General features: G+C 44.5%; 1 protein-coding gene across 6 annotated transcripts in view; it reads right to left on the bottom strand.

Moving 5' to 3' along the window:
- Positions 1-25,303, bottom strand: part of Syn3 (synapsin III) — a 467,567-nt gene that overhangs the window by 393,334 nt on the left and 48,930 nt on the right. For all 6 annotated transcript variants that reach the window (XR_004112682.1, XM_031348897.1, XM_031348899.1 and 3 more), the window contains one exon: positions 20,025-20,082. Coding sequence is in view for 5 of the 6 variants with exons in the window: in XM_031348897.1 (XP_031204757.1) it covers positions 20,025-20,082 (58 nt within the window). In the remaining variant the exon portion in view is untranslated. The remainder of the gene's footprint in view (positions 1-20,024; positions 20,083-25,303) is intronic.

The following is a 25,303-nucleotide window of genomic DNA, read 5'->3' as shown; positions in this document are numbered from 1 at the left end:
TTACAAGAGTTGCTGTGGTCATGGTGTCTCTTCACAGAAATAAAACCCTAAGACAGACTACAAATGTATGGCCATAGATGGATACAGTGGAGCTCTCAGACTTTGCAAGTCTTGAGAAAATATCACCAGAGTGTAGAATCTTTCCATAGCCTTATCAGCTCCCACCCCACACATGCCCTCTAACCCTGAGTGGGTGAAGTAGAAATAGGATAAGAGAGGAAAAACAAAAACTAAAACTAAAAAACAAAACAATAACAACAACAACAAAAAACAGGCAGGAGAGCAACAGTGATATCTCAAGTCTCCTTCTGAACCTTCTCTTTTGTTTCAGGCCAAGGAGGCCCTGTCTGCACTTGTCTGTCACGCCAGTGGTTGACATGGTGACTCTTCCATTAAAAATGACAGCAAGGGCAATGAGAAAAATAAGTAAAAATGTTGTGCTTTATGAAGTTGAAAGAAGCAGAAGTTGTACAAATGCCCTTACTACTTCCCGTGGATACAGAGGGACTATAAAATATTCTATTAGTAATCTAAAATGCATTTGTTTCATATTAATTTTTTTCAATCAACACTAGGGATTGAACCTCGGGCTCCACGATAGGCAATAGTGGTACTCTTCCACTCAACTATGACATGTCCCCCTTTATTTTATTTTTTCGAGACTGGTCTTGTTAAGGCACCTAGGCTGACCTCAGAATCACTATGTAGCTCAGGATGACCTTGAACTTTTCATCATCATGCCTCAGCTTTCCAAGTATCTGGGATGAAGGATGTTTAACACAGCGCTTGGCAGAATTAACTTTTATCATGATCTTTGAGTACCTACTATATTCTGGGTACTGTTCTAAATTCAGTCTTGACACTCACCTGATGGGAATGTTGTGTGTGTGTTGGCTTTTGGAGGTAGGGTTTTATTGTGTTTGGCCTTGCACAGACATTATGACCACATCTTCTCTATGAACTGATGGTTGGATACCACGGGCCATGCTGACTTTATAGGAGACAAGTCCTTATGTCAACCCATCTCTAGACATACAAATCTACTGACTTGGAGAGTGCCTGTCAGTTCAATCCAGACAACCTAGCCCCTCTCAAGCCTGTTCTTTTCTGGAGTCACACTCCAGTTAACCAACCACCTTCCCAGGTCACCTGAAAAAAAAAAAAACCACCAGAGTAGAAAAACTTCCCTTACCCTCCAGTGCTCACCAAAGCAAACCAGGCATCCAGTCTGAGCTTGAGTGCCCTGCCTTACTTGTTGCTTCCTGCAAAGCCACAATAAGGCTTCTTGCCCTTGCTTCTCCACTGTTCTCTTTGCTTTGGGAACATGCTGGTTTCTCCCTCTGTTCTCCTGTACCCATGGAGCATGTTATCCTTTCTATTGTGAGAGGACTGTGAGTATGTCTTCTTTCTTCATGTTCATCCTCTACATGTGTATGTCTTTCTAAATGGAATTGGAACAAAACAAAGTTACCTTTAAAAACAACAGGGTGTGCTGCACATCTGTGGCCTGCAGAAATCCCAGGCAGAGAGCCCAGAATTTTTGCTGGGCTCCTTTTCTGGGTGTAGACTGGGAGACAAGGGATTCTCCCTGTCCCTGTCCCTCTCCCTGTCCCTGTCCCTCTCCCTGTCCCTGTCCCTGTCCCTCTCCCTGTCCCTGTCCCTCTCCCTGTCCCTCCCTCTCCCTGTCCCTGTCCCTCTCTCTGTCCCTCTCCCTGTCCCTGTCCCGCTCCCTGTCCCTGTCCCTCTTCCCCCTCTCCCTCTCCCTCTCTCCCATTCCCCCCTTCTCTCTCTTACATGCAGACACACACACACACACACACACACACACACACACACACAATGCCAAATGTGGTCATACATGCTTAGCTTTCAAGTTCATCTCAGAAACTTCCTAGCTATGGGATCTTAGAAGAGAACTACAGAGACTTCTGTCTGCCTCAGTGGCTCTCCCTATAAAAATCTTGCAGAAGGTCTCTCCCCTGTCTGTCTTTAGGCTGCATGTGGCTTCTATAGGAGAGAGTGAAGGTGAAGTTTGCTCAGAGTGAAGCTACATGTTCATAAACTGGACTCATATCATCTGCTCTTAGCATATCACAGTGTTTCTGGCTCAGGAGTAGCATTTGGATATTTGGATCTGGAGTAGAGACTTTCAGCCCTAGCACCTGATATTGTAAGGTGGATAGTTCTGTAGTGGTGGTTTCTCTATGCATCATGGGATAGTCAGTAGCATTCTCCAGGATGAAAAAAATCATGAGAAACACCTGCTACAGGAAAAGAGATGAGTGAGGCTAGGCTATCTCCCCACTCCCAGCATATTGTTCTGACTGTCTTTGTCTGACTTCTTGACTTTCTTCTACCCTCCTCACTTCTGCCTCCATCTCTTACCTCTCTTATTGGCACTTTTCTTATTCTTTCCTCCCTTTCTCCTCTCTTTTTTCTCATCTGTCTCTTTTCTCTTCCCTCCCTATTTTTTCTTCTCTCAAAGACGCTCAACATGGCGCAAGCCACCAGTACCCTTAAGACACCACAGCTGTGAGGATCAGAATCAGAAACAGGGTGTGTCAGAAAGTACTAGGTGAGAGACAACCAATAGAGTTCAAGTTTGTTAGGAGTGGGTTTGGCTTCATCCTCATTCTATGATTACTGACTGAGCTCAACTATCCAAGACCCAACCACTTTACCCACAGTCTAGCATCCTTCAGTAGCTTGAAGTGTGTGTGTGTGGACCATAGCTGGCCACCTTGCTTCCATCACTCAGTGTTCTATGGAATGGTATACGAATGGCCTCAGCTTAGCTGGAAAGTGGGTGTCCACTCATGAAAGCAGCTGTGTCTGGTGTGGGAACAGGGCAGATATGGGGTGATAATGCTTTCTGCATTTGCTAGCTCCTCCATTCACAAGTAAGTCAGGCTAGATCCAGAGTGCCTTCCATTTTCACTAAAGCAGATCCAGTTTTGGCCACATGCCAAACACAGCTCCCCTGCTATCTCCATTAATATATAAATGGGAGCTCAGAACACTGAGCCCATCACTATAAGTCCCATAGGTGAAAAAGGGAAGAGGCAGAATTCCACCCCTTATCTATCTCAGGATGATCACTACACCACAGTCCTTGAATACACCTCTGTTCAGCTGAGGCCGCAAGGCCATTCCCTCCATTTAAACAAAATACTATATAATAGTACTAGTGGTTCGAATGAGTCTTCTTAGCTCCAGAATCGTACTATTATTTCCCAGAAGATATTTACAGAGAAGGATTATGGGAAGCCAAGAGCACACAGAAGCCTGATAGGCACAGCAGACCAGTACGCCAGAGATACGTCAACACTGGGATGTAGGAAAAGGCAGTGCCAGCTAGGAGTTCAGGTCCTCAGATGCACAAATCTACATTGCTGAGACTCCATGGACCTGCAGTAGTAACAGTCCACAAGGTTACTGAGGGGAAACTGGGTTATGGATAATAAGATCTATACAATTTCATTTTATCCCCTTTCCTACTCCCCTCCCTTCTTTACCACCTTCTTTCTTTCCTCTCTGTCTTTTGACATGTCTTACTATGTATCCAAGAATGACCCCAATCATTCTATCCTGCCTCTACTTTCCAAGTTCTCTGATTACAGGGATGAATCCCTAAATCCAGTTTACGTAGAGCTGGATGGAAGTCAAGGGCTTCGTGTATGCCAGGCAAGTACTCTACCAACTGAGCTACACCCTCAGCCTATTCTCTTATTTCTGCATCTATACAAACACACACACACACACACACACACACACACACACACACGTTTAATATATGGGACTCATTATTGTCTCTGTTATTTTTAGAGTGAAATACTACGTTTCATAAAGCCTATAGGAGAAAGTCTACTTCTGAACTGACTTTTAGAGAAGCCATAGGACAGTTTCTAGCCACCCCATCCAGAGCGTACCTGATCCTCCTAAGCTAAGTAGGGTTAAGCCTGGTTGGTATTCAGATGGGAAACTAAGGACGAATCAGCTTTAGAGAGATGGATAAAGATGTAAGCATGGGCATGGCTAGATAGGGGTGTGAATAAAACAATGAGCGGTTATCTGTATTGATGGCCATTGCATAGAAATAACATTTTTTGACATCAAGACACAGGAAATGTGTGAACGCTTCATATGTGTGAATAAGAGACCATTTAAATTAATTATCCAGGTCTGCCAAAATCATCCATGAGGACCACTAACCAGAGAGAGGGAGAGAGCAAAAGGAAGACAGGGTTAGCAGGGTGGATGGGCTTGGGTGCTGCCTGAAGACGTTGGCCCTCAGCCCACAGACTTTGAGGAGCCTAGACCATGGAGTGCAGTGGGAGCCAGAGGGAGACCAAAGCAATTGTATAAGAATAAGCGAATTAAGAAGAGTCATCAAAATCCCATTCAGTTCAATGAGTGAAATGTTTGGGGTTCCTGGCAATTGGTTGTCCCAAGAAGGGGAGGTGCAAGTCCTGGCTTCCATTGCTTTTCCTGGCAGCCATGGAGGGATTTGGTCACTGTCTCCTTCTTGTCTGGATAGCATGCAGACTTAGGAGAGGCGGGGCTGAATATTGGTACAGATCCATACCAAACAGACTGTCAATCCACTCATGAGAGGAATCACAGAGTGTTATCAGGGAGAAAGGAAGGTTCTAGAAATGTGGAGAGAGATGGCCAGAAAACCAGAAAGGTACTTTGTGGACCCCAGAAAAGTGCCCTGAAAAGTCCGTTTGTCTGGAAGATAAGAGGCAATGGGTGGATGAAGAGGGCAGCTACCAGCTGGGGAAACACCACAGTTCACCAATTAGGGCATGATTCCTTCCGTCTCTGGGAGTCTCAGTTGCCTGTCTGAGAACTTAGGAGACTTGGGAGCCTCTGAAAGATGAAAGGCAGTGCTCCAGGAACAGCAACCATTGTGAACAGCACAGAACTGACCCGCAGTGGCTCATTGTCCTTCTCACCCCATGGTGTATTTGGAACTCCAATAAGTGCACCCCTAGGTGTCCCATGCTGGACCTCGGCTCTGTTTCCTGTTCCTGCTCTTTATCAATGCCAAGTTCTTTCCGTTTACAACCCACAAAGTCAGACTGGCAGGAACAGACAGAGAAGGCAGGTGAGGTACGGGGGTAAGGGGCCTGTCCCTCAAGGAGCCCCAGTTCCACAGATGCAGCAGTTGTCACACCTCACTCAGCCTTCTCCTGGCCTTGAGGTCTTGGAGAACACTCTTATCCTTCCTCTCTGTGAGTCTCTGTGAGTTCCTTCAGCACTGAGCTTGAGGGTTATGGTGAAACAAAATAAATCTGTACTGACCACACGTTCTGCATCGCAATGCCTTTGCTTTTTCTGGCTCACTCATATTGAATCAGTGCTTTATGTGCATCCATTACCAGGCAAAAGAAAATTTGGGGGTCACCTCAGTTTTGGTCTGAACTCTGTAGCTTCTTTTATTTTTCCCTTACTGTAAGCAAGATTGAAAAGTACTTGCTGAATGCAGACTGTACCTGGATATGAACTATGTAAGTAAGGAAGTGTTCGTTGCCAGACATCATATTATAAACTGCCATCTTTCCAAGCACATTACCATCATAGCTTAAAAGAGCTCTTTGGTGTGTGTGTGTGTGTGTGTGTGTTGGTGCATGTTCATATGTGGGAAATGTATGTAGAGGCCAGAGGTGACTTTCTCAGGATCCATTCATCTTATCTTTTGAGAGAAGGTCTCTCACTAGCTTGTATAACACCAATAATTCTAGACTGCTAGCTAGTAAGTCTCAGAGATCCTCCTGCCTCTGCCTTCCCAGCTCTGATATTGCAAGTGTAGACCACCATGCAGGCCTTTATAAGTGTCTTTATATGTAGGCACTAGGGATTAAATTTAGGTCCTCCTGCTTGCGGAGCAAGCACTCAACAAACCGAGCTGTCTCCCCAGCGTACTCTCATAGCTTTTACACTATTGTAGATTTTAACACTGCTTGTAATTATGAAGGGAGGGAGGGAAGGGGTGGATGGAGGGAGGGTGAAGGGATACATGAAGGGAAGGAGAGACAAAGAGACAGAGACAGAGAGACAGAAAGACAGAGACTATGTTAGTAATACTCTCCAAAACAGAGGTTACATCTGTCTTCCCTCATCACAATAGCGTTATCACTTAGCACAGAGAGGCTCTCTATTAGTAGGGTACTGACCCTGCCCTCTTCTCAGTGGGAATGACAGGCAAGTAAACTGGCAGTAACCAAGTTACCTGTTAAGCATCAATGGTAAACATGAGCACAGGGCACTGTGAATGCACATAGATAGGAGGAGATGGACGCAGTGTTGGACACAATCCTGAAATTAATTGTGACGTATATAGAGAGAAGACATGAAGTAAGGATATCCCAGGAGAGATATACGAAAGCCCAGGTGTGGGCTATGAACCAGGAGGTCTTGGGGTGAGGAGGACTGGAGTCCAAAATGGACAAATTAGGTGGGAAGCCTCTTAAGGGGGTTATGCGTCCAGGATGAATAGTGTGGAAAACAGCATCAAGGAGCTGTCAGCGAGGCCTCCAGAGTCAGGCTGATGTGAATGCCAGCTGTGACTTATAAACTGTGGGGCTGTGGGAAGCCTTGTTTGCATTCTGGAGAATGGGGGCCTTGTGGTATCTGCTCACCACAGGGAGTTGATGAGGATGAGATAAAGAAATATACACTAAGTGCTCAGCGGATGCTTAGTGTTCAGAAGCACAAGGACAGATGCCCTTAGCCTTAGTGCTATCACAGGACAACAACATCCATGGGCATTCTAAGGACAACTGTGAGCTCACTGAGGATGGGCCCAAGACGGGTTTGATTTATATTGAATTCTGTTCCAACACAAGTAGTACACTGGGGAAGCTACTGTGAATATATTAGACAGGCACTGTAGAACATGCAAACCCATTCTCAGATATCAGCATCTAAGCATGAAACAGTGTGCCCAGACATTTCCATGCATAAGTCCTGTTTATGTGTCAGCCCCACTCCCTTCCTCAGGAGACATGCTCAGGGTGGGCTGGAAGATTCCTTAGACAGTATAATAGATTCATTTCCAGTTTAGCATAACAGCCAGACACGGTTCTGCAGTGAAGTCATCCAAGTCAATTAAATGGTGTTTTTCCCTGCTGGGCACTTAGAAGTCCCTTTGGTTCCTTCTGGTTTTCTGGGCTATTTCATAATAGGTTCCACCCTGAATTAATTAATAACCCTAGGGTCCCTACTAGAATGCAAAGGTTCATATCCAGTGTGCAAGCACACCTAGGTTGTAGCCCTTGGAAGACCTGGGGAAGCTCTGTGGGGCTCTTTTTATCAGGGAGTTGGCCGGACCCTGAGTGGTGGAGAAAACAGTAGGGCTAGCAGGAAATGTGGAGTGGCCAAGCAAAAGTCGAAGGGCAAAGCTGGGATAGAGGTATGAGGAAGGGCAAAGGGAGGCAGGAGGGTGGCCATGAACAGGAATCACAAGCCCAGACTGGTAAACGGAGTACAGAGAATGGAGCATCCCAGGGCAAATGGCAAGCGAAGGTGATGTAGAAGGTATTTAAGTTGACAGTGGCTTGTTCAAAATGATGCCAGCTGGACTCCACCATGTGGGTCTGAATATGGTTTCTATATTCTAAGGAAGTCAAGTCACCTCTTCTCTTCTTCAATAGAAATGATAGGTATGATGATGGTACTAAGAAAAAGCGGTGAACCCTCCACTGCACAAGCATACACCTTCGAGCCTCCTACAGAAGGATAGTAACTAAGGATTGAGTGTCTCCTTTAGCAAATTGAATGCTAGGTGTTTGCATCCAGCCTCAAATCACTATTTCTATGTCCATATCCCAAATAGGCCATGAGCAAATACATTTAAACGTGTACATACGGTCTCATCACCATTCCACATCATTCACTAATCTGACTAGTGTCCCTGCAGCCTCTAGGACACACTTTTCAGTTGCACACTGTCTTAGTTAGGGTTTCTATTGTGATGAAACAGCATGACCAGAAAAGAAGTTGAGGCGGAAAAGGTCTATTTGGCTTACACTTCCATATCTCTGTTCGTAATCAAAGGAAAACAGGACAGAAACTCAAACAGGACGAGAACTTGGAGACAGGAGCTGATGCAGAGGCCATGGAGGGGTGCTGCTTGTTGCCTTGCTCCACATGACTTGCTCAGCCTGCTTCCTTATAGAACGCAGAACGACCAGCTCAGCGATAGTACTACCCACAACATGCTGGGCCCTTCCCCATCAATCACTAATTAAGAAAATGCCTTGCAGGCCTGCCCACAACCTGATCTTATGGAGGTTTTTATAAAATTGAGGCTCCCTCCTCTCAGATGACCTTAGCTTGTGACAAGTTGACATAAAATTAGCCAGCACGCACAGCTTGTACCTAGAGCACTCATGAAAGAGACTGCTCTATACTCGCTTTTCCAGACTTACCTCCCGTCATCACTGTCCTAATTTCACTTCTATTGTTGTGACTAAAAGCAACATAGGAGAGGAAAGGGCTGATTGGATTTACAATTCCATGTTACAGTCCATCATTTTGGGAGAAAACAAGGCAGGAGTTCAAGCAGCCAGTCGCAAAAAAAAAAAAAAAAAAAAAAAAAAAAAAAAAAAAAGAATGAATCTTGCTTGTTGGCTAGCTCAACTAGATCTCCTATCTCTATACAATTGCATATACTCTATACTCCCTGACTAGAGAAAAGTTCTGACCACACTGGACTGGATTAATTAAGAATTCCCAATAGTCATGCTCACAGGCCAACCAAATGTTGACATTCCCTCACTGAGACTTTTGTCCCAGGCGACTCTCAGTTATGTCAAGTTGACAGTTAAAATCAACCAGAACATTCCTTTCTCATGCACACTATCATCTGATCCTTTTTCCATATGTGACAAGCTAAGAAATAAAATATGGTGTTTAGCTGGAAGGTCTGTTCATTGATTTTCCCTTTTCTCCAAATCCCAGATGATCACCTGCTTCTCTGAAGCCTTTACTGATAACATCCCACAGCAGGGAAGTCTCTGGGAAACATAGACCATGATGTACTACAGTCACCAGATGATGAACTCTTTGAGGTTGAAGGACTGTCATTAAGACCACTACAAAGCAGGTGTCCAGTGTCTCTTGAATAAAGGTGCAGAATAGATGAGTCACATTCTGTTTATGTTTTTATTACATACCCTCCAAGAAAGCTAAGGGCTTGCTGATTTCTCCTTTTGGACACCAACCTAATTTCCATTGGTGTCTCCTTTAGCTAATGGGGGCAAGGCATGTATTGGTGAATTGGAATGGCCATAAAGAAAGGTAAATTACCAAGCTGTATCTTTACCATCTCTGAATGGTCTAAGAAGGGGGAAAACCCACACAGGAAACTACTCAAAGATCGTGTGGTAGGATAAGAACTCAATTCTAACTAACATTCTCTCTACTCCAGGCTCTACATTGGATGCTTCACATATGGCAACTCATTTCAGTCCACGAGGGCACTGCTTTACACATAAGGAACCTGAGTCATGGTGAAGTTCAACTACTCCTCAGAATCATATACAAATTTGCAAAGCTGGGACTCAAAGCCTACAATGGAGCTCTAGAGAGCAGGCTTTTACATTCTTTGTGTTGTTCAAAGGTATCTGTCAAGGGTGATTGTAACCTTTGGGATGAAATAAAAGAACAAACAGAACTTTTGACAGCAGAACTTTGCCTCCACAAGCCACAAACATTGAATGGTAAGGGCCACTAGGGTTAGTCAAGAAAGGGTAGCTGTGTGCTGGAGAACACTACCTATGAGTTTGTAACATATCCAGTAGATCAAAACAGTAAGATGAGATTTCTGTACTAAAGGGATCTGGGACACGAGAAGGAAGGCCAGATGTTTTCTAATGATAATATTCAAGAACAGCATCTATCCTGATTCGTGTGCTTCAATGATGGTTCTGCCTTGCTTAAGTCAGATCTGAATTCAAATGTAGCTGGCTTACACACCTTGGGACAATATCTGGTGAATTCACTGATGCTCCTGGGACCTCCGTTTTCTCAGCAACAGTCAACACTGACGATTAAATGAGGTGACACACAAACTCAAGAGGCACCGTGCTGGGGTGCTTCCATGGTGGTTTGCTACTGTTGCTACTGTTATCACTTTTCCCGTTTCTCCAATTAAATTCATGGGCCTACAGGTAGAGCCAGGAAGCTTATAGACCCATACAAATCAATGTCATGGTAAAGGAAAGAGACCATCCTTGGCTGATGGGTTATGGTTCAACTAATACGCCCTAGTATCCCACCTGTTCTTTTTCTTTTCTCCCTCCCTCCCACCCCCAATTTCCCAGCTGCTTCTTAAATTTGAAGAGAAAAGGGCCTCCATGGAGACCTGCACACTTTTAAAAATAACACAAAACAGAACATCTGAGGTCACGGTTAGCCAAGCCAAACAAATAAATCTTGCAGGATTGTACTAACAAAACAAGGCTTACTGGATCAGTGTAGCTGGACTCATCTCTGTAGGGAGATGCGAAGCTCTGGCGAGTTTCAAACACAGGGAGGTTAAACAGGAAGATCAAGTCATGGAGTACCTCAGAGTTCAGCATCAATGCTTTGGCCAGAAACAGAGATCGTTCTACATAGGATGGGTTTCAGAATCGAGGGCTTGAGTACAGTCCTAGAAATCTAGTCCTGATAAGACTTGTAGATCATTTGTAGGACCTCCTTAGAGATTTAAGTACCTAGTATCTATCAACATTGTAAATGGGCTCTTGAATGTTTGTCATCCTCTGAGATGCAGATCTGAGATAGATCCTGGCCTGAGCGAAGTTTATTAATGAACACTTTAGGGAGCACCACCACTGTAAGGCATGGAATATATGAGAACAGACTAGAGAATATAAATGAATTATGTGGACATTTCAGGAGAGGTCTCTATCACTCCCACAAGGAGCTGTGAGGTGGGGATGGGCCTTCATGGCTGCTTCACATTGGAATGGAGGGACAAGGATCTTTATAGAATTGACTATAACTGCAACCAGGAAAGAGGTATGACTTTGAGCAGCCATTTCTCTTTACCTAAGGCATGTCTAAAAGAGGGTTAAGGGGGCTATTCTGAGATTCTGAGATCAAGTCTAGCAGCTGAAGTGAACAAATCCTCCAGTCTGTCTCTCCTTTTTAGATTTATTTTTATTTTTCAAATTCTGTCTGTCTGTCTGTCTGTCTGCCTATCTGTCTCTGTCTCTGTCTCTCTTTGTCTCTGGGTGTGTGTGTGTGTATGTGTGTGCGCATGTGCCTCTTTGCACATACACATGTGTATATATATATATGTATATATGTGTGTGTGTGTGTGTGTGTGTGTGTGTGTGTGTGTGTGTACATGTGAGTGCAAGTGCCTATAGAATCCAAAAGAGGTTTAGGCCATTGTGACCTCCCCTTCCCCCACACACTGTGGCTGCTGGGAATTGAACTCTGTATGAGTTTCTTTTCTGTTACTGTGATAAAATACTATGCCAAAGGCAACTTATAGAAGGAAGGGTTTGTTTGGGTTTAATATTTCAGATAAAAGTCCATCGTGGCATGACAGTGAGACAGCAGGTGATAAGCCTAGTGGCAGAAACAGAAAACAGGCCTCACCTCCTTCCTCAAATACAAGCACAAAACTGGGAAAGCAAGAAGTGACATGAGGTGTCTCTTCTCCAAGCCTGCCTCCATCAAGGAGGCGCCACACAAACCTCTCCCAGACAGTGCCACCAACTGAGAACCATGCACCCAAATACAGGAGCCGAAGTGGGAGATCTGTCTGTCATACACGCTATCTTAAAGTCTGGTCTTCTGCAAGAGCAGTGCATGCTCTTAACTGCAGAGCCATCTTTCCAAACCCAAGTCCTTCACTCTTCAACATACACTATAGCATCCACCTCAAGCACCAATTTTGGATGGAGTCATTCACCTGGGAGGAATGAATTCTATAGACATACTATCAAAAACCTGAAGGGACAGCTGTAGCATCATCTGCAATAGCAAACTTATGGAAAATAATTCTGATATGTCCATGTGACAGCTTTCTAGGCAATGTGGACGAGGTGGTACTGTCTGCTTTGTTCTCATGGACAACTCTACATTAAATTAAATGTCAACTGAACATGCCCTTAATCCCAGCACTCAAAGGACAGGCAAGCAGATCTCCGAGTACAAAGTTAGCCTGGTCTACATGATTTCAGAACAGCCAGAGCTACACAGAGATAACCTGTCTCAAAACAATTGTGAAAAAAATTATTGGAAAAATCAGTGTTCAGCTGAGTGTAGATAAGCAAGAGAAAATGTGTGCATGTTGGACAGATAAAGGAGTAGATTTTGTTGGACACTGTTACTACTCAGCCCTACATCCATCCCTCCAGATTCTTTCTTATACCATGAGAGCTCAAAGTCACAAGTCTTTATGTCCCACATTCTTTTGCCACATATATTCATCTTTGATGCTACCAATGGGAGTTATTTATGTAGGCACTGAAGTGGGGGAGGAGGCATCAGCCCATCTGCTTCTAATGTTAGTTACAGAGGCTTCATTGCCAGCAACAGTAGTTAGACAGATTGTAGCTGTTCCCATAACACTAGTGGGGATGTGGGCTCAAGCTCTCCCTGGACAGTTATGGCAGTGACAGCATGAATGAAGACTGTTGTGGCTTGGAGTAATGTGACTTCCCCTTTTGATCCAATTGTAATAAATCCTTATTAACTGAACCCCTCTGAAATAGCTAGGACTCCTTCTGTGTTTGACTCTTCGAGTTCCATTTCCGTAACTACGGTTAAAATATTCTGATAAAAAACAACCACAGGAGCCGGGCAGTGGTGGCACATGCCTTTAATCCCAGCACTTGGGAGGGAGAGGCAGGTGGATTTCTGAGTTCGAGGCCAGCCTGGTCTACAGAGTGAGTTCCAGGACAGCCAGGGCTATACAGAGAAACCCTGTCTTGAAAAACAAAACAAACAAACAAAAAAAAAACAAAAACAAAAACAAAAAAAGCAACCACAGGAAGAATGAGTTTATTTGGCTTATATTTCCAGCTTCATTGAAGGAAATCAAGGCAGGATCCCAGTAGAAGGACTTCTTGATATTCCATACAGCATTACTTCTGAGCAAGGAATATACTTTATAGTCAAAGAAACTCAACATGAACCATGAAGGATAGTGCTTCCTGGATGGCGGGTAGGTTCATGATCAGCTTTCTGTCCTAAACTATTCAGGACCAACTGCCTAGAGAATGGTGCTGCCTACAGTAGGGTGGGCTCTCCATACATAAATTACCAGTGAAGACAACACCCACAGACATGCTTACAGGCCAATCTGATCTAAGAAATACCTCCACTGAAATTCTTTTCACAGATAACTCTAGGTTATGTCAGTTTAACAGTAGGGCCAACAGACACCAACCAAATACCATACAGGAACACATTTTACAAGCTTCATCTATTGGGCATACATCTGTACATTTGAAACCTCTCTGAAAAATCCTTCCATCAAAGAGTATGTGGTAGTGGTTAATATGTGGGAGAAAAGGAGATCATCCAGGGAAAAAGTAGATGAAGGCTTTTCAACAGATGCTACTTTGTATCTTTTCAGTTTTTTTTTTAAACAAGAACAATACCACAGCCTTTATCCTCACCTGATAATAACATAAGGTCCATCAAAGCAATCTGAAGAAATGTTCCCAACAGAAGACACCCTTTAAAAAACCACTGTGCCTTCTCAATTTCTCCTGCCCTTCACCTTTCTATTTGGAAACAATCTGGAACAGAATAATATTATCCTCCTTTTAATATGATTCGACCCAGTTGTTTTCATGACTTCATTTTTTTAGAACGAATCTCTTCCACACCATCTAATATAGTGCTCATATGTTCATCAAAGCCAAAAGCACAACCCTCTATCCATGCATTCATTCATCATATAGCCATGCCTGAATCCAAAATCTATTTTGCAAGTATCTGAAGATGAGGTTGATGGTTGCACCATCACCTTCTGCACCTTCTGGTCCTAGCCACACAATGTGTGGGAAAACTCTGCTAATTAAGGTTGAAGTTCACCATAACTGGATAGCTTCTAGGCTCTGCACAATATGGGAGCCTCCTTTCTTTAGTGGTTCTTCTCCTCTGACCTTGTGTGAGGAATTCTAAGTCTACATATACTCATCTCTACCTGAGGAATGCCTCAATTAGTTTATCAATTTCCTTTCTCCTGATAAAAGCTGTTCAGCGGCACTTGGGATTCCTAAAATGCTTCACCATGTGAATAAGGCATCCCAGGTACCCAAGACCCCAGCCAGTGACATTTGCCCATCCTGGGTATTCCTGCCCTCAGTCCCCCAAAACTTTATAAGCCTTCAATCACCCTAAGTAAAGTTGATCTGTCTACTGACAGTGGGTCCTGGTGTGGTTTATTCTCCGTAAGTACTCACAGGGCTTCTGAATCCCCTGTTCGATGTCTTTGTTCCCATTGCCCTCTCAGATTGTATTGGACAACAATCCACTAGACCGCGGAAACCCACACCATGTTGGAAATCACCAAGCGTAACATGAGTTAGGAAGGCCACCTCAGAAAGAGACTTACGGAACTCTTTTTTGACTTTTTTATTTTTTTATTTTTGGTTTTTTGAGACAGGGTTTCTCCGTGTAGCCCTGGCTGTTCTGGAACTCACTCTGTAGACCATGTTGGCCTTGAACTCAGAAATCCACCTGCCTTTGCCTCCAAGTGCTAGGATTAAAGGCGTGCGACACCACCACCTGGTTTTGGCTTTTAACTTTGAATTCCTGTGAAATGTCCTCCCTGCCTTTTCGTGGCCCAGTTTCTGCCAGAGTTTTTCCAGCACAGGAAATAACCTCTGTATCTACAGCACAGGGTCAGTCCATTAATCACTTGTGTTGCTCCAGGCTTCTGTTTACAAAGCTGAAACCCCTCTCCCTGCAAGATTGCACCATTAACTTGAACTCTAGCCTCAGTGAAACAATATTGGGTAGTGGGTGAACACAGAAATCCAGGCTCAGATTCTTCCTCCATTACTCATTTCTGTTGATGGTTTAACCTTTCTAGGCTCTCATTTCTTCATTTTCTAATTGGAGACAGTCAAAGCACCCATCCCAAAGTGTCATCACAAGGCTAAATTAAATTACTAACACTCCTTCGAGTGGCAGATGTTTGTAATGAGTGAATGCGACCAATTGGAGATATCTCCAGTTCCTTGACCTTCTCTTTCTTCCACATAGACCTTGGTTTCCTCCTGTCATTCCAGTTCTCTCTCTTTCTCTCTCTTTCTTCCTCTATCCTTTCCTTCCTTCTTTTCATTTCCAGTTTTACCAGGCCTAGGGTTCCCTGCTACTCAGTTCTAATAGAAAACTTTCTCAGTCTGTGCATCTACTTAACATTAATCTATTCATCCATGGACCCTACCTACCTCTTGACCTCATAGAGGAGTGACTTGTGTCTGTGGAAAAGTTATCTGGCCTCAAATACAAACAGGAGGGCTTGGCTGGCCAAATCCTCTCTAATCCCACAAGGATTCCACAGTAGGATCCTGTAGAGGCAGCAGGGTAATCAGATGCAAAGTGAAGCAGCTCTCTACTTGCTTCCCTGGGCATTGGGATTCCTGGCTCTGATACAGCCAGGCAAGTGGTTTTGGAATTGTAGGGAAGAGGGTGGAGAGATAGGGTGGAGACGTCCTCTGGGCCAACCACAACTAACTCTTTGACTCTGTCCAACAAAGCCCAGACGGTCCAATCGTCTGGCTAATCTGGCCCTTCGTTGAGAGGCCAGCTTAGACTAAACAGTGGTTTTCATCCTAATGCATCTCTTTAGAGTGCTAAAGGATGAGTGTGAATTTCCAGAGGATTGGGGTTGCTTATGAGACCCACCCATTGATCCAGATGGGCCAAAGACAAGCCATTCAAAGAATTTGAGAAAGAATGTCTTCCAGGGACAAATGGCTAAATGACATCCTAATTGGTTTCCTGACTAATTTACTTTCTGGCTTTACATGACTGGAAGTGAGAATGTCTAAGTAAACCAACATTTTCCATCGTGATTCGAGCCCCCACAGACTCCCGAAGTGTTCCCAGAATCCCTGTGTGGTTATAGCAGCTCTATCAGGTATCTATCCCCGCAAACAGTTTTGGTACCTGACACTTGGGCCAAAGGCAGTGTTAAGACACAAAGGGGATATGAAAGCAGACCTTGAAGTTACCACAAAGGAGATGAGGTAGGTCCAGCTTGGTTGGCAACTAAACATTTGCCAGATGGTTTACAGAAAAGCAAGATTTTTGAAGAAAGAATAAAAAGCAGTGATTTATCACTCTTGGAAAGTGACATGCAGCCAGAATGTGTGGAATCTGTCAGTTATTCACTCTGCAAATATTTCCTTCAGTTCTAGTTTGGGACTAAAGGACCCATGTACTTAATAGCGTGAAATTCAAAGAGTCATGGCCCCTACCCCCAGGCAAATAATCCATCTCTAAATGTATAGCTAAAGTACTCTGGTGCAGTGAGCTGCTTTGAGAGTAGTAGCACTGAGTTTCCTGATTCAGACCGGACTCAGGGCGGGAGTCTCCGAGGAAGCTAAGTTATTAAAGGGCCCAATTCACTCTTTTTGAAATATCACTCTAGAGGCTAGGAAGGTGGTTCAGTGGGCAAAGGGGTTGCTGTGCACGAACAGGGTTCTGAATATGGATTCTTAAGACCCGCGTTGAGCATAGTGCAGCTATAAGCATGTTTCTCACTACTGTCAAAGAGAGATGAGAGATAGAACCAGGGAGCCTCAGAGGTGCCCAAGACAGCAGCAAAACCAGAGCTCCTTTCTCACGCAAGGGGGAAGAGGACCCTGGAAGTGGCTCCGTGACCACTACACATGCATGGCACCACACACACACACACACACACACACACACACACACACACACAAAGACAGACCACTCTGGTTTTGGCAAGAAGAATAAAGTAGAGATTAGTAAACAAATAGAGATATAAGGCTGTTGGTTAAAAGTTTGGGTGAGTTCAACCAAGGTAGATTCTTGACAATTTGGGGACAGTGGTGGAAAGATTAGGGAATCATAACATATGAGATCAAGAAGACATGACAGAGGGTAGGTGTCGGGGTAGGGGGACTGTACAGATTTGCAGCCATGGTGAAAGGTCCAGGTGGCACTCTCCACTGAGAGAGGGGCAGCGGAAGAAAGTAAGTTCTATACTGGAGTCAAACAACGAAGACTGTGTATAACCCTATACTGGTCAAGTTCCTCTGCCCTTGGTCCACAACCCATACGATCTCCATGCCACCTGCTCCACATATTGAGAGCCCATCTACTCGTCAATCTAATTCAAAAAGCACTCCTGCCTCAAAGCTATTTCCATTTATGGATGGGGCCACTGCTTTTATCCTTCCCCACATGAGCAATGCAGCATAATAGACACTGGCAAATATTTGTAAAATGAACAAAAATAGCCTGCTTTATTTTTTGGCATGGAAGGAAAATTAGTAGACACTGGATTGACTTAAAAGCCACCAGATCATACTGAAGTTCAAACTGTAGTTGTTTTAATATGAAGCCAACTCCATCAATTTTATGCTCAGAAGTTTTCTCTTTTCCTCTGACTCACAGAGATCAAAAAAAAAAAAAAAGTGCAAGGGGTGGGGAGATAGGCCGTTCATGTTCTTGTTTTATAAATTCTGTTTCTTCCAGTTGGTTTTTATTATTATTCACTGAAGAATGACAAGGAGAAGAAAAGGAGGAGGAGGAAGGGTAGTGGTGGAATGGAGAAGGGGGGATAGAAGAGGGGGTTAATCGCCATCTCAACCACTATCAGTACAAGAATCAGTAGGGGAAGGAGAGACAGAGCAAGAGAAAGCAGGAAAAAGGAAGACAGAGAAGGTAAAGGGGAAAGAAAAAAGGAGAAAAGAAGAGACAATAGAGGAGGAAGAGAAGAAGAGAAAGAGGACATACCCGGTCCCTAACTCATGCAATCCTACCTGTTAGCCCACCAGCACAAGCTGATGCCAGTATTATCGAGAGGACAGATGAAGAGCTGGAGAGGGTTCAACTATTGCTTAGCCATGAAAGCTCATTGCTCTTTGCTGTGGTTGAGTATGGTGCTACTACAAAGGAGTGTCTCAGTTTACTTAACTAGGGAGTCCCGGTCAGGAATCAGGAGGTCTAGAGTCCAATCCTGATTTCCTATGCTATCTGACCTAATCAATGTTTCTTTCTACATAAAATAAGAAACCTGGATATTGATAGTATAAATAATGGAGAGAGATGGTAGTCTCAATTTTGCTCTTTTTTGATGTTTCAAATAATTTAATCCCAGCTACAATGACACAAGAAAGGAGAGATTAAAACACCTGCTCAACACCTAGAAACAAGAGAGTCAGGATGCAAACATATGCTCTTCCACTGAATGAGAATGGCCCTCATAGGCTCATGTATTTGGATAATTGGTCTCCAATTGGTGGAACTGTTTGAGAAGGATAGGAGGTATGACCTTGTTGGAGGAAGTGTGTTGCTGGAGGCTGGCCTTGAGTTTTCGAAAGACTTTCCATTCCCAGTGTGTCTCTCTCTGCCTGCTACTTGAATATCAACATGTGAGCTCTCAGTAATTCCTGTTACCTTTGTTCTACCATCATGGACTCTAGACCTCTGAAATCCGAAGCCAAATTAAATGCTTTCTGTTATAAATTGTCCTGGTCATGATGTTTTGTCACAGCAATATGAAAGCAACTAATATATCTCCTATACTCCACAGTCAAAGTCAAAGCAGATGCCTTACAGCCATGGGGAAAAAAATGAAGTACATGGCTTCCCATCTGAGCATCTCTATTTGTCTCAGTTTTGTAGCATGAATTCTTTTTGATATTTCCCTTGAAGAAAAACTCTCTATTTGTGATGGTTGTTTTTGGTTTTCAACTTGACTACATCTGAAACAAGCTAAGATTGAAATTGCTAGGTACACCTATGAGAGAATTATTATCATTATTAATTAAATCATTTGAAGTGGGATGATTCACCTATTATCCAGACCTTTTTAGGTGGAAAGAGCCACCTTTAATTTGGACAAACCTTCTGCTGGCTGCATACATAAAAGACGCTAAAGGAGAAAGATTTCACTTTTTGCGTGCTTGCTCTCACTCACTGGGAAGTCTGCTCCTTTGCTTCCATTAAAGCCTCCTTTGGAATTCTAGCATATACTGACCAGTTGAGTCATCCAGCCTCATTTACTGAACAACTATTAGAATCTTAGACCTTCCATTTGTAGAGAGCCATTTTTGGAATAGCTGGACAACAGCCTATAAGCCACTATAATAAAATCCATTTACACACACACACACACACACACACACATACAAGCACACACACACACACACACACACACGTACACACACACATACACACACACATGCACACACACACATATACACACACATACACGCACACACACACGCACGCGCACACACACACATACAAACACATACACACACATATACACACACATGCACACACACACACATACACACACGCACGCACACACACATACACGCACACACACACATACACGCACACACACATACACACACACATACACATGCACACACACGCACACACACACACATACACACACATACACATGCACACACATGCACGCACACACACATACACACACACATACACACGCACATACACACGCACACACGCACGCACGCACACACACACATGCACGCACACACACACACACACACACACACACACGCACGTGTGCCAGTTCTGTTGTTCTGACCCTCTAGAGAACCCTGATTAAATGCTACCTAAAACCAAAAGGTTGCAAAATTAGTGGACAGGAAGATTCTGGGTCTTACTGAGACTCCCAAGTAGAGACCAGGATTTTTCTGACACTTAGTTCATTATGGCCACATAAGATGGAAGAAAGGTTGCTCTTGGAAATGTCCCCAGTTCAGAAAAGGGCAGTTGTGGAAAGAGGTAGAGAAGGGGCTACCACGTACCTGTTCCACTCGGATCTCAATGTCACCATTCACTTTCTTCCCATGAAAATACTTCGACCTGAAAGGAGACAAAAGACCTGCTCAGTAAGGATCCATTTCCTTCCTTCCCTTTTCCAAAGGCCTAGAGCTGTGAAACAAGACAGGCCTCACATGGCTCTGTCCTCCCATGACCACCTTGGTATTTAAAGCAGAAGGAGGAGAGGAGGAAGAGTGGAGAGGAAGACAGGAGACTCAAGTTCTGATTCTGCTCATGACTTGGCTTCCTTTGCCTCGACTGCAGTCTCTAAACGAAAGCCATGCTCCCTATGTCTGGGAGTTATTGGAAAGACTCAACGAGACAAGGAAAACATAAAGAATGCAGTATTGATTTGGTGTTATTTTATTAAGTTATACATATGTACTACATCAAGGACTAATGATCGGATTTCTCATCTCTGTGTTATATGTTCATCTGTCTATCTGTTAACCACTAGTCCTTTGATCTGGCCACTCACCCTTCCACAACCACCGACTGAGGAAAAGGAGTAGACAATATTCTTGTTGTTGGCATTTTGTCTAGGCTCCGCCCCACAGTTACCTGGCAACAGCCAAGTATGCCTGACTGACTATAAAAGGGGCTGCTTGCCCCCTCCCTTGCTCTCTTGCTCCTGTTCTGTCCCTTTGCTTCTGCTCCCCCTCTCTCCCCATCCCTCTCTCCCCCTCTCTCCATGTGTACATGGCTGGCCTCTACTCCTCTCTCTCTCTCTCTCTCTCTCTCTCTCTCTCTCTCTCTCTCTCTCTCTCTCTCTCTCTCTCTCTCTCTATATATATATATATATATATATATATATATATATGTATTTCTCTCTCTCTCTGTCTCTCTGCTCTTCTCTGTCTCTGTCTCTACTACCCTCACAACTTCTCTTCCTATGCCCTGAATAAACTCTATTCTATAGTGGCTGGTCCCTCAGTGTGAAGGGATGCCTCAGCATGGGCCCACAGAGGCACCCCTTCTCCCACACCTTATTGCACCTCCACCAAACATATTCCCTCCTTATCTTTTTATAAAACACAACACTTGTGACCTCCCTCCCTTTCCCTGCTGACCCTCCAATCTTATTGCTCAATCCCTCCCATTTGCCCACTTTCCTCCATAAGGAACTACTCCTGACCATCGATCATCTCCCTTCAGACACATGCTGTCTGACTTTCCCATTGCTGATTACAAGTATGATTAGAATCAGCAACTGTGTTTGATGCCTATAATGCACAGAGGGACAACAGGACTCCAACCAGTTTGTGACCCATCATTTCTTCCCCAGCACCCACAGAGTACTTAAAACACTACAAGAGTGTGTAACACACCATAAGAGTGCAATTGAATGAATGAATGAATGAATGAATGAATGGACCAGTGAGTTGTAGGGTTGAATCTGCGGCCCTTTTCATTTAATGTGTACAAGCACTATCACGAGGCAGGTATTTTTTTTATTTCTGTTCTATCAAGGAGGAAACTCAAAGCCCAGAGACTAAATGCTTGTAGATGTTAAGGGTGATCTGCTTCTAGGTATTTTCCTCTGAGTCTCTGCTTTCTTTTGCTCAACCCTGCAAGAGTCTGGATAGAAGGGTGTGTGGGGCATTAGGTATCTTTCCATACATAATGCTAAAGAGCCAGTTTGCATATCCGAGTCACCAGTGAACCAGGTACTATAGTAAGCATTTCCATAAACCCTCTTATGGATGGAGGCAGTGCTTTTCTTCCTCCGAGCTCATTCTCTCCCTTTTCCTCAGCAGAAACATTCACAGATTAGCAATAAAACTGTAGTCATAACTCTCCCCTATGTTAGGTGTGGCCACACAACCCAGTTCTAATCAATAATTTGTAAGAATCATGCTCACAAACTTTATCTTCAGTTTCTTCATTCTATTCTTTTCCCCAGAGCAGGGAAGCTTTTTCTCGTCTTCTTTTGTGAAAGGATTCATTCTACAAACTCTTAGAATGCTTCACTGTCTGTTTTCACAACCCCATGCATTCTCAGCCAATGCCAGTAGGACCTCCCTCTCTCAAGTCTCCATCATCCTTGACTGACAGCTTCAATATTTGTAGTACTTTTTCTTACAATATTAACAGGCTAAGATGTCACTGGGGCTGGACTTTTGTGGGAAAGGAATGGTTGGTATGACCTGAAAGTAAGGTTTACTTTGTTTCTTTCTCATTGGTGCTCTTCAGTAAAATGAGTGTGTAGCAAGTCTCACACAATGCAGAATTTCATCATGAATCCTCAACAAGGAAGTCAGCACATTCTATCCCACTTACAGTATTTGTGGGGCCTGAGAAAAAACAGCAAATGGCCTATGAGTTTTATGACTAATAGTTAAAGTTGATAAGTATTCTAATTTCAATTATGTTGCTGTGGTACAAAAGCAACTTAGAGATGAAATATGCCAGGTTACAGCCCAACATTCTGGGAAGGTCGAGGCAAGAACTGAAGCAGTCACAGCATGTCCATAGTTAAGAGTAAGAGAAGATGAATTCATCTTCGCCTACTTGCTCTCATCTAGCTTTCTTTTGTAGGGAATGGTCCCTCCCACAATTGGCTGGATTTTTCCGATTAATAATTAGGACAATTATTTACATCTACAGTCATGTTCTCAGGCCAATCTGATCTAGTCAATTCCTGGGTTGATGCTCTCAGGTGATTCTACATTGAAGCAAGACGACACTTAAAATGAACTACCATGGGGTTGGTGAGATGGCTCAGCAGGTAAGAGCACTGACTGCTCCTCTCCATTCTTCACTCTGTACCCCTGCAGATTCTGGTGGTCTTCTCCCTAACACTTAACCTTTCCATCAACGCCAAGAGGGAATAGGGCAGGGTCACCCCCCATATCCTACAGATGGAGAAGTTGCCATTCAAGGTCTCATAAATTTTCCAGTTGTCCCATTGTTCCAGATTTTCAAGATTCAGCACAATTGCTTCCTAATGGGGATGCTGCCAGCAGATGTCCTACTTTATCTGCATGTTGTTTTACAGCTTCATACACACACACACACTCCCTTTTGTGATGCTTCAGTATGTCCTCTGCCTTATGCTTCTGGTCTTTTGCACAGGATCACACCACTGTTTTGCCAGACTGTCTCTTTCTCACCATCCAGAATCCTCATAGGTGTTATCTGCTCTCTTGTTTTCCTCAGCAGCATCCCCATCTGGCTGGGCTGGGTACCCTTCCTCCACAGCGGAGCCCATCATACTCTCTACCTTATGGTACCGCTCTGCCTTGTAATTATACATTACAATCTGTCCTCTGCCTCCAAACATCCAGTCTGTGAGCTGTGTCTCAACAGTAACTGCCCCTGACAGCACCCTGTGACAGGGCACAGGCCTGTACTTCCTACAGGTCGGCCAGGTAAGGAAATGTCTCCCTGGTTCCTGTATCCAGATCCTCCTTGTGACCCTTTATTGCCACCTACTGGCAAACCATTGCAATAACTCACAAATCTACATCTTTTTATTATATGGGTCGTTGTGTGGATGTCCAGCCTATAGGACTGACAGTTGGACTTGATTCCAACACGGAACCCAGAATGCTCTGCATTGTATGCCACCCAAGCAGCTCCTGCCTCAAAGAGGCCTCACCTTCCCAGGAGTCTTTGGAATGTTTACTGCTGGGGCTGGCAGACTGTCTCAGGCTGAGGTGAGGGTCAGGCGGTCCATCCCTCTGCCTGGCTGGGAGTCAGAAGTCTGTCTCCTGATGGGCCACACAGACTGCTGCCTTCTTGCCGGGGGCTTGGGGGTGGGGATAGTGGTGGAAGGGTGGGCTAATTCAGGGCTGGAGCTTCCTCAGAACAGCTCTGTGTGGCAGAGAGAAGGGGAAGGATGGCCTAGAATTCTAGATGCCTTGGGGGTGGAGCCCACTGTCTCTGCTGTTGACTGGCTGTTTGACCTCAAGCTAAAACAGATGGATCCACGTTGTCCAATGGCTTTGTCTTCCACCAGCAGCCTCATCCCAGTGCCCTAATATGTTCATACTCACAGCTCCTTGAATAACTCTGCCAATCAACCAAATCCATGGTCCTGACCCACAAAGGGGGTGGGAACACTGGATTCCAGGAGGGTTCTGTCTCTGTGGGTGGCCTCATACTTCACTGACACATTAAAGGCGGCAGGAAGGAGAATATTACAAACTAGGGCTGCCTGGGGTGGGAAATCTCTAGTTTGGGGCCCAGGGATGTGGTAGCATGTGACAGAGATTTATGACGAGTGGGTACTGCTTTCGTTTCCTGCCACTGCCTGGGGGCGAGAACAAATAGGATCTACCTGTGTCGAAGCAGGGATCCCGGATAGATCCATCTGACCGTAGAGCTAGTGAGGTGAGGTAGCATCTCTTACTTGATCCCAGAGCTTGAGGGTTCTGCTAGCCCAGCCAGCCAGCTGGGATCCTCTTCCCACCTCCCTGAGTCCTGGAATGCAGCAGGGGCAGCATGCTCACTCATTCACTAGAGTCCCGAGGGTTTCAACTCTGGTTCTCACACTCGTGCAACAAGTGATTTACCCAACAAGCACTGCCCATAGCCCCAGGAAGGTGTCTTTGCATGATTTAACCTGCAGTGATGGACTATCTGATCTGTGCAGAACCTTCAGGCTCCAGGAAATCAACCATGAAGACCACACAGGGCTTCCTCCCTCCTAGGAGGGAGTGACACACAGATGGATGATAACTATCAGTGCAGCAGCACAGAGATCCAGCTCGGTCCAAAAGGAGCACTCTGCCCAGCCTTGGATGGGAATCATGATGAGAGGCATGTGTGATTCTGATGAGGTAGCCCAGCTGGTCCACCAGCTAATCAGCTTATCCAATATTTGGTGCCTATTCTTTGCCAGGGCCTAAGACTTCCAAGGTGTGGTGGTGGTGGTAGTGGTAGTGTGTGTGTGTGTGTGTGTGTGTGTGTGTGTGTGTGTGTGTGTGTGTAGGCATGTAGAGAAAGACCTGGTTTGGGGGTGGGGTAGGTTTTCTGATACCTGCTGTAGATATTCTTGGGGCCACTCATCGCCTCCTCCTCTGAATGACGGGGATTTAGAAGATTAATTTTAAAGGTATAGAGAGGGTTTACATTAGGACTCAGATGCAAAGGCACCCAGGAGGCTACCGAGAATGCACTAGTGGGCTACTGAGGCCAGGTGTCTGAGTGAGGCTTCACCTTGCTGCAAGAGGAAGCAGAAGGGCCTTCTCACTGTAGGAACAGACCTAGGTCCTGCCTAGCTCTGCCACTTATATCCTGCTGCTGCCTCAAGCGAACA

This window comes from Mastomys coucha, unplaced genomic scaffold (assembly GCF_008632895.1).
Source record: "Mastomys coucha isolate ucsf_1 unplaced genomic scaffold, UCSF_Mcou_1 pScaffold4, whole genome shotgun sequence".
NCBI lineage: Eukaryota > Metazoa > Chordata > Mammalia > Rodentia > Muridae > Mastomys > Mastomys coucha.
Note: the sequence above shows the minus strand (reverse complement) of the source record. Positions and strands in the feature narration are given on the sequence as shown.